The 9,811-nt window shown below is 44.8% G+C and overlaps 2 protein-coding genes across 2 annotated transcripts; one reads left to right on the forward strand and one right to left on the reverse strand.

The window, feature by feature from the left end:
* Positions 1-652: 652 nt before the first annotated feature.
* LOC6526802 (cleft lip and palate transmembrane protein 1) lies at positions 653-3,032 on the reverse strand. The gene is made up of 2 exons (XM_002087868.4): positions 2,854-3,032; positions 653-2,774 (listed from the first exon to the last, which is right to left on the reverse strand). Exons 1-2 carry the CDS (start codon positions 2,893-2,895, stop codon positions 885-887), a joined length of 1,932 nt encoding a protein of 643 aa, XP_002087904.1. The 5' UTR covers positions 2,896-3,032; the 3' UTR covers positions 653-884.
* Positions 3,033-3,609: 577 nt separating this feature from the next.
* Positions 3,610-4,526, forward strand: LOC6526803 (ubiquitin-60S ribosomal protein L40). The gene is made up of 2 exons (XM_002087869.4): positions 3,610-3,719; positions 3,981-4,526. Exon 2 carries the CDS (start codon positions 3,994-3,996, stop codon positions 4,378-4,380), a length of 387 nt encoding a protein of 128 aa, XP_002087905.1. The 5' UTR covers positions 3,610-3,719; positions 3,981-3,993; the 3' UTR covers positions 4,381-4,526.
* Positions 4,527-9,811: the final 5,285 nt, after the last annotated feature.

Below are 9,811 nucleotides of genomic sequence, written 5' to 3' on the forward strand. Positions count from 1 at the left end.
TGCGGCTTATTGTGGCTCTTTCGATTCTAGTGGATGCCAATGTCGCTTGTCGTGGGTGTGATTCTATTCGGTGCTCACTTCCAGAAAATTCAAAACTCACAGAAACTCGTCTTTACAAATTCTTATTTTTATATCTTAATAATCTACACGGAATTTCCATTTTCAGTTCTGTCTCAAAATTCCTCACGTAAAAACAGACTTATCTTGGATATAGCGCTTTTTGAATCCCAGTTTAGTAACGTTTTACTTTAGAGTTCGGTTCAAATTTGGCGCGCTGCATCTTCAGTGTTGTAAACGACCCGGGTATAGTGCTGCATAATGTGTGTATTTACATGTAAGCGATTTTCGTACCTGTACCTAGATTCAATTGAATTTGATTAAGAAAATCATGAGAGAAGTTTAATTGGCATGAAAAAACCATCAATAAGACTCAAGATGATTTAGAAAATATAAATTAAAATTAAAATAGTTCCAACAAACAGTTGATGATTCAGTTGGCACAATCCATATAGAACCTTAGTTTCATTCCAAAACGAGGTGACCTTTATCTGGGCCATCTGGCCAGTTTCCCTGATAAGCAAGCTTATCTCCGCCTTTCTAGTCCACTGATCACCCCACTCAGCAGGTTGACGATTAGATAATAGCACATGGATCATCTCACGCTTAATTTATTTGATCTTCCAACGCTGCGAGAGGCGCGGAGGGTATGATGATAAAACAAAACACAAACATACGTACATACAATTAGCCCTAAGAATGATGCTATCGGGGTTACTTGACTATGTATACTGGAGAGTGATTACATACATATTGGGGGAGTGGAGTATATGGTATTGGGTCTTCTAATGCTAATGCATACTGTTGCCTACAGCTCAGCTCTCCTTTTAGTCCTGCTTCTTTTGTGCAGCTGTCTTTTTGGTCGCTGGCGCAGTTTCGGGACCCTCAATGGCTCCATTGGCTGCCTGGCCCTCCAGCTTCTGGGCAGCATGCTGCTGCTCCATCTCTCCGGAGAAGCCGAACTCATTCACGCGCTTGAGATCGACGCGGTATTGCCAGCGTTGGTAGAGGAACACAAAGAAGATGATGTCGTCGCGGAAGCAACCCAGCCGGTACATTGTTGGCATTTTGATTACAAACGCAAAGATGTCATCGATAAAGGTGTTAAGGAACTTGTAGGTCATCATGCGCCACGGCATGTGGGCCACGGACTTCAGCTTGTAGTTAATGAACAGCTGAGGCGTCATCAGAATGAAGCCAAAGGTCAACAGGTAGCCGTACAGCATGTTAAGCACAAACGAGTACCAGCCCTTGTGCTCGTTGTAGATCAGGGAGTAGACAAAGTAGGCCACCAGGAGCGGGAAGCAGGCCCAGCCCAGGTACTTGAAGGCCAGTTTGTCGTAGTCTTTGGTGGAGCTCTCCGAATAGGAGCCCTTGTCCTGGAAACTGATGCGCGGCAGCACTCCCAGAATCTTCTGATCGTGGTCGTAGTTAATATCCACGACCTTATGGATCTTCCACACTTCAATTCCGAGTCCCACGAAACAGGAGATGCGGATCATAAAGTTGGTCTCGTTGTCCAGCACGTACAGCAGGATGATTAGTGACTGGAAGACACCGAAAAACACAGATCGCACAGACAGTCCTTCGAGCGACTTGCGATTGTTCCAGAACTGAATGTCGTTCTTGAAGGCCAGCAGTTCGAACACCGAATGCAGTATGGAAACCGCCACTGTGATGCCCAGCAGGTAGATATTGGTGTCCAGCAGAGTCTCCTTCAGCGAGTCCTGATCCTCGTCACTCTCCTCCGGCTGGCTGGCGGCCATAAGCTCACCAAGCATATTGCCGGCCCACTTGTTCTTCATCTGCTTGGCGGCATACAACTGCCACTTGAACATGCCCAGCGGCTGGAAAGTGAGGTGAAGCTCCAGTTCGGGAGTGGTTTCATTAATGGGCTGGTACTCCCGCTGAAGATTCCAGTAGTCGTTGACGAACACGATGGGCAGATAGGTCTTACCGCCGTCCACGAACGTTACGTACTCATCAAGTGGCGGCGGCACTGAACCCTGGGCCCAGTTGGTTTGGTCCACCACAAGGTTGACTGTGAGATTAGGATGCCAATGAGACACGATAGTATCCTTGAGATTCGCATGCTTGAGCTCGTGCTCCAGCTTCTCCTTCTCGCTGGCCAACAAATTGTAGTTGCGATTCACGCGCAACTTCTTAAACTTGTTCAGCTGATGTTGCTGGTAGCCCATGTGCCCATTGGTGGCATAATTCGGAGCTTTGGGATCGGGACTCATGCCGGAACGGGTGACAAAAGCATGAAGGTACACACTGCCATTGTTCATCAAATGCTGACTGGCCTTAAGCGTCAAACTGTGCGTGTAAATGCCATCTCCATTGACGCCCGACGTCCAATCTCCATAGGTGAGGTCCTCCTGCAGCCAGAGCAGATTCGCCTTCTGCTGGAAGTTAACCACATCGGGATCCTCTGACAACCACACGTGCAGGTCAAAGTCCGTGCCGTTCTCGAAGTAATTCCAGGCCGTGATCTTGGGACCCGCATTTGCAACACTTTTGTCTTGGCCGGCGGCATCTGGTGCAGGTCGCCGGAAAAAGGAACTCACAAAGTAGATGATCAGGGCACGCAGGATCAGGGACTTGGTCATCGCAAAGAAGGACTCCATGCGGGTGGGCTGATTTTGGGGGGGTTGTTGTTGCTGATTTTGGCCTTCATTTTGGGCCAGCTCAGCGTTCCCGTTGCCAGCAATCACCTAGAAAAAACGATGAGAACCAGGTTGCGACAGTCGCGAAATCGTGGGCATGAGTCGCTGATGGAGCCCCGATACTTACCGCACCCTCCGCTGCGGGCTGATCTTCGCCTGCTTTCGACATGCTCAGTTCTCAAGGGTTTTCCACGCTTTTCCCTTATTTTCCCTTTTCCGCACAACTTGTGCTACTGTCATCGATAGGTGCTCGTTCCTATCGGGCCATTTAGAACTTCGATATCAAGAGAGGTATTTTCCAGAATCTATCGATTTGACGGCTAAGGTCAGAGCATGCTATTCCCGCTAATTTGACATACGTTTTCCACTAAAAATTAATACAGCAACTAATTCACTTTGCAATATATATTTTGATAAAAGCTTTTGAAAATATATATAAAAAACTTTGATTTTGAATGTAAATTCCTAAAAATATAATCATTATATACTTATCAATCTAGTATTCAATTATTCATTTCAGCACAATGAATAATATCAAGAATCTTTTATACTAGTACTTTCAAAATTATTTTACAAAATTTTGTATATATTTTTCAATACGCCAATATGCGATATTTTTAACATAATGTAATATAAAATTTTTATACAGAATTGTTTTCTAGTTTTTTGTATTCCATATAGACACATTTCCATACCACAAATAATATATTTTAAAGCTTAGCTGTCAACGAGTTCACACTGGGGTATGTACAAATACCAGAAACTTGTAGTTTAAATTATAAAGATTGTGTATCTTTATAAACAAGCAAGATATTTCTTCAATTTTCAATTTGTTTGTCCAAATCTTAAAAAAAAATTTAATAATGCGACACTTCATTTAGTATATTTCGGTATCTTAAAAATACCAGTTCGGTATATTTGCTGTGTTCTGCGGCGGTCACACTTTCTTTTCCCTTTTTCTTTTGAATAGCATTTGGTTGCACGTTTCCTCTGGTGAGTTTCCATTAAATATAGCAAAAATAAACGAGAAATCGCAAAAACGTGGCACAATGTAAACATATTGTTGTTCAGTGACGTGTTTGTGATATGAAAAAGATGGACACTGTTGGTCGCCGACCGGTGGAGCAGTTTCTGTTGAGCGAAACATGCCAGCAGGTCGGACCTAACCTCCAATCTTTGCCCGCTTTTTGGGACGCACAAGTTCCACAAGAAATCATCCGACTGGGTACTGATTTTTGTTTTATCTGCTTGCAGTGACGCCGCCGCCATGCAAATCTTCGTGAAAACCCTCACCGGCAAGACCATCACCTTGGAGGTGGAGCCTTCTGACACCATCGAGAATGTCAAGGCCAAGATCCAGGATAAGGAGGGCATTCCCCCAGATCAGCAGCGTCTGATCTTCGCCGGCAAGCAGCTGGAGGACGGCCGCACTCTGTCCGACTACAACATCCAGAAGGAGTCCACCCTCCACTTGGTGCTCCGTCTGCGTGGTGGTATCATTGAGCCCTCCCTCAGGATTCTGGCCCAGAAGTACAACTGCGACAAGATGATCTGCCGCAAGTGCTACGCCCGTCTGCATCCTCGTGCCACCAACTGCCGCAAGAAGAAGTGCGGACACACCAACAACCTGCGCCCCAAGAAGAAGTTGAAGTAGACTATGATCATCCATCGACGGTCCAGGCTGGTCTTTTGGTCTTTCGATCGACGAAACCATGGTTAACCATCTAAGTAAATATATGTACATTTTGTGAAAGCACATCTCCTCGAAATGTATTGCATTTGCTGCCAAGGCACAGCCTATTTACACCGTGTATGTTTCTGTTTTCCTGCCATCTGTTTTCGTTGTGGTCTCTGAAGAACGAGTTTCTGCGGTTACAGGAAGCTCTTATACTGCAATTAGTCGGCCTCTCCCAGATCCCAGTTAGTTTTTAGCTCTGTTTCTGTTGCTGGTTCTGTTTCGCCACCAGGAAGCGGGCGACAGCAGCGGGTAATTGATACTCCATCTGCCAGCGATACAAGACCCTTGCGGTCTGGCTGCGTTCAAGGGAAACAAGGGGACTTGCGTACTCCGCGGATGGCCGAGCCGCCCTACTTGGCCATGCCCAGTCAACTCCCAGTCGAGTACAGTTAATTGGTTTCATTGACCGCCGACTAAGGCGCACAACGGCTTCGTTGGCATGGCCAACTGGTAAACAGGTTGTTGGCGCTCTAATCCATTCTAGCACTTGGTCGTTGGCCCCTTGGCGGCTCTTATTATGAATATCTTAATAATCCAAGGACTGGCTGGTGACGTCCCAAAGGGTGCGCCTGATAGGCAGGACCCGATAACAAGCGGGAAACCGAGAAGAGCAGCTGCTGCCGGCGGTCCAGGCACAAATTGCGGTCAACATTAATTAAAAATACGGTTTGGGGTGACCCGCGCAGATTTCCCAGGCGCAGAATGGGTAGCTGGACAGGATTGGAGGAGGGGCGCAACTGCTGAAACTGCGGATCAAGCACAATGCAAAAAAGTTAAGGGCCGTCGCCCCAAGGAAAGTCCCAGCAAAAGGTGAGTGGAAAAGCAGCCTGAGCTGCCCAGAGGTGAGGATTGCAGTGGCTTAAAAGCAACCTATGATAGTTGGGAGTACAGTGTTACCTTGGAATAACTTATTGTGCTTACTGTGCTTAAACTGCTTTAAAAGTTTGTTAAATCTGAGGATTAAACTTAGATAGAGAACGTTCTAATGGAAAAGGGATCAGTTTAATAGGATATTTTCACTGCAAGTACATCTACTCAGTTCCACCTGAACCATAGACCACTGTGGCCACGTTCGCGTACAATATACAAAGGTGTTATATGGGGCAGCCGAGGCCGGGTATTTTAAAAATTAAGGCTCTGCCTTTCGGAGCTGCAGGAAAGGCGGTCGGAGCTGCTTATTTATGGGTCCCGGGTCCTCTGCCTCGAGGCCACGGGCTGGAAAACACCAAAAGCCTTCCTCTGGAGCCTCGGCTGGCCCCTTTTTCAGCAGCCAAGTGCGTGGCTTTCGTTTTTAATTTTTGCAGCGCACGAGGGCAAGAAGCTCATACCCGTGTCCAAGTTTGGGTTCTCTGTCTTTTGGGCGCCGCCTTTGCCATTCTTGGGAGGAGGACTTTTATGGCCGGATGGGTCGCAGTTTACATAACAGATGTGACCAGAATAATTAAGAGTGCGATTCGAGCGGTGGCCCGAGTGTCCTCATCTGCGATGTCTCCGCTGGTCAGTCTTTTTGGTTTGACACTCTTAACGCTCTGGGCGTTGCTCCTGCCCAGCATTAATATTGCAGGGCAGGCACTCCTCCAACGAGCTGCCTCGTCCCACCCATCAACCACCCATACACCCACCCACCCAGCTACTTTGCAGCGAAAAGTGCTCATTGAAAATTGAACGTTTTCCCGAGTCCGCTCCCATTGCGACTGCCTCGTTTCCATATGCTGGCGGGGATTGGGTGAGTTATGACCACCGCTTATGCCACAAAGTCAACTTCTGATTGCCTGGATAGTTTTCCGATTCCCACCCCCCGCGCAATGGAAAGTAATTCCGGCCGTAAGTTCCTCTAAAATATGCACTCCGCGCTGCCTGGAATTCGGATTCAGATCGGATGAGGTGAAGTGAAGTGAGGAGCAGGCTCACTGTGAGCGCATAAATGGATTTTTCCGTCTGCGGAGGAAGAATTTTCAATTTGATATAAATTTCTGCCTCGGTCGGGGCATTCCTTGTCCTGCTTCCTGCCGTTTTCTCCAAGTGTCCTTCGCCAGTGCACTGGGGGGAGCGGCAGAAGGATCCCGGGAGCAGCTCGAGATAAGGCAAACAGCCAAACGTTTATAAATTGGGCGCTAGTGTGGAATCCCAATGGTAATGATGGCGGAAAAAAAAGGAAATAGGGGGCGAGGCCCGGGCGATTCAACTGAGATGTCAGAAATACACACGCACAGGCCAATAAGGAAATATAAATTGCTCCGCCGGAGCACCGTGCGTCGCTGGAGTACACTGAAAAAATACTAATATTAATTCATAATATAAAGTGGAGTGCAACACTGCATTACAAGTAGTGCAACACTGTATTACTTATACGCAGTGTTGCACTACTTAAAGGTTACATAACTATTAAAAGAGTAGATGCAGAAAATTTTAAGTAAAATTACCTCTAGATTGTAAATAGTAATGTTTTATATTATTAGAATTGTTAATATAGTTCGATTTGTTTAAAAATACACATTTAACTACAGTAGAATCCGGTTATAGTGACTATCGAACTGAAAGGTGGAAAAAATTGTGTTTGTTTATTTTATGATTGCCATGTTCGTAATATGTTTTAACATAAAACAAATTAATTTTTTAATCAAACAAAAAATTTAATCAATTTAATTTAATCACATGGGTTTATTATTAGAAATAAGCAGAAAAAACTAGAAATATGGCGAAAACGCCGATTGACATTTTTTTTATCGATTTTTTGCTAAAAAATAATCCGTTTTTTTTCGATAGCAACAAAAATAGTTGTCCAAAAGGGGAATGCCATACCTTGTTGAATTCGTAACAAAATTCCCTATCGATCCATGTACATACTTTGCAATGTTAATTTTTGGCCATTTTTTGCTAATTTTGATGATGGTACCCCTTATCGAAAATGCAAAAATTTGTAAAATTTTTTTTTTCAAAAATCGAAAAAGTGTGGATAGTTATGGTTAGCTATGTTGATTAGCAGCACAAAACAGTCTTAATTTTAACTGTGCGGACATTTTTGACCAAGTTATGGCGAAAACGCCGATTGAAAATATCAGATTTTTTACACAAATTCGTTTTTTCGATTTTTTGATAAAAAAAATTCCGTTTTTTTCGATAGCAGTAAAAATAGTTGTCCAAATGTGGAATGCCATACTTCGTTGAATTCGTAACAAAATTCCCTATCGATCCATGTACATAGATTGAAATGCTAATTTTTTGCCATTTTTCGCTAATTTTGATGATGGTACCCCTTATCAAAAATGCAAAAATTTGTCAATTTTTTTTTTTCCAAAATCGAAAAAGGTGGGATACACATAGTTAGCTATGTTTGTAAGCAGAAGAAAACAGTCTTCATTTTAGCTGTGTGTCCATTTTTGACCAAGTTATGGCGAAAACGCCGATTGAAAATATTGAACGTTATTAGTGGGTAACCATAGTTTCTTCCAGTGCACGCATACGAACTCAAGCTAGAATTGTAAAGGCAGTGCGTGTAATTTAATATGCATAAATCGATACTTGGCTGCCCTCCCCCTGCCCCTTCCACCACTCCCGACCCAACGAATCCTGCGCCAGGACATGTGGATGGGATTGGCTGTAGGCTCCATTCGGAACTACCCACCTTCCCCGGGCAAGACGAAGGCATTGCCATATCCCCCTGCGCCTTTTGTGTTGTTTGTGTTCTATTTTGAGCGCAAAATTGTTATTTGTTTTTACGTATTCTCAGCCTTCTTCCGCTGGATGGCAATGGCGGTAGCTTTGCATATCTACAGTTTATGGCTTTCATACAGTTAACATTTTCCAATAGATAAGCACTTCTGGCACCACCATGTGCCTGTATGCCTGTATTCTGCCTATCCCTCTGCCTGTCTCTTGTTGTATCGCAAATAATTTGAAAAGTCATTTTATTCAATTTCAATTGTGTCCGTGGGGGTTGCGGGGTGTGGTGGTTGGGGGGTTGTGGGGGATATGGCTCGGATAAATGGGCGGAAGTGAATGCTCTCGATTTCATATGGCCGATATGAGCGGAAGCCCCGAGAAGTAGGCAGATATACACAGATGCGAATGGACGGGATGGGATGGGCAATCGGTTAGGCGACATATTGATTTCCTTGATAAATACTTAATAAAAATACACTCAAGTGCCGGCACTTGTCTCATTCCGACCGGAAGCGATATCTCCAAGTGGGATGGCATGGATCTAATCGCATGGCAGCGCGGCCCATAAAGAACCGACTTTTGCATTAAGTTATTCCAGCGCTTTAAGGCGACATCTTTGGCTGGCAAGTCTCAGAATGGGGCATGGAGCTTGGGGTCGCCAGCTAACCGAACCCAAGTCTATTTGCATTGCGCACAATAACATTTCTATAACTATTCGAGAGTAAACAGTGCCAGCCCAGCTACACAAAATCCAGCATCCAGCAGCATCCATCCACCGCCGCCGTCGCCTCCCAGTGCCCGCATTATCGACAGCCACAACTATTTTTCTTGCAGCTGAACTTTTGCCATCTTCTCGCCATTTCCCAGTTGCATCCTGCATCCTGGATCCTGCGCCACCACCCACCCGGCACCCGACACCCTGCTCCTCGGTGCTCCTTGGTCCGTGACACGCAGTGTGCTGTGCGATTAACCAGACATCAATGGCCAGGCCAAAACCGTAGTTACACTGAAAGAAATGTAAAATATTTATGTAGCTGTTTAATAAAGTCGGCTTAATATAACACTAGTGTTTAGGCAGTTCTCACTTAATTTTAAAAATTTTTGGTTAATCCAACTGGTGTAAATGATATAAAATCTTTAAATTTAGTTAAAGTTTTTTGCAGTGCAGCTCAACTGGTAGCTGTGGCCGCCCGTTCCACTCTCCTTCGCCGCCCACCATTCCCTGGAGCAGCTCGGTGCACCACAAAGTTGGAAATTAGTTTGTTTTTCTGTCAAGGTGCCGGTGGAGCTACTTGGATTTTTGGCTTTGTTGGCTTACATTCCCAGTGCCTACAACGTTGGCCATGGACAAGGACACAGGCAGGACGAAGCAGGACGACGCAGGACGAGGCAGGATCAGGACGACAAGCCACAGCATGCAGCGCGGCAGGACAACAGGAAAGATTTCACATCTAATTAATTTGTACGCTTGCTGTTTGCTTTAATTCGAAATTTAATTATAAAACGCACTTTAGTCTTTCACTAATTGTTCTTTTATTGTAAATCAACAAAAACTAATCAGGTCAGTCATGAAATTTAATATTAAGCCATGTTCTTGCATTTCTGGATTAATTAGACATAAATGAACTCAACAAAATACACGAGTATTGCTGCAAATGCAGTTTATATTCGTATTTTAGTGTTC

Source organism: Drosophila yakuba, chromosome 2L (genome assembly GCF_016746365.2).
Source record: "Drosophila yakuba strain Tai18E2 chromosome 2L, Prin_Dyak_Tai18E2_2.1, whole genome shotgun sequence".
Classification (NCBI taxonomy): domain Eukaryota; kingdom Metazoa; phylum Arthropoda; class Insecta; order Diptera; family Drosophilidae; genus Drosophila; species Drosophila yakuba.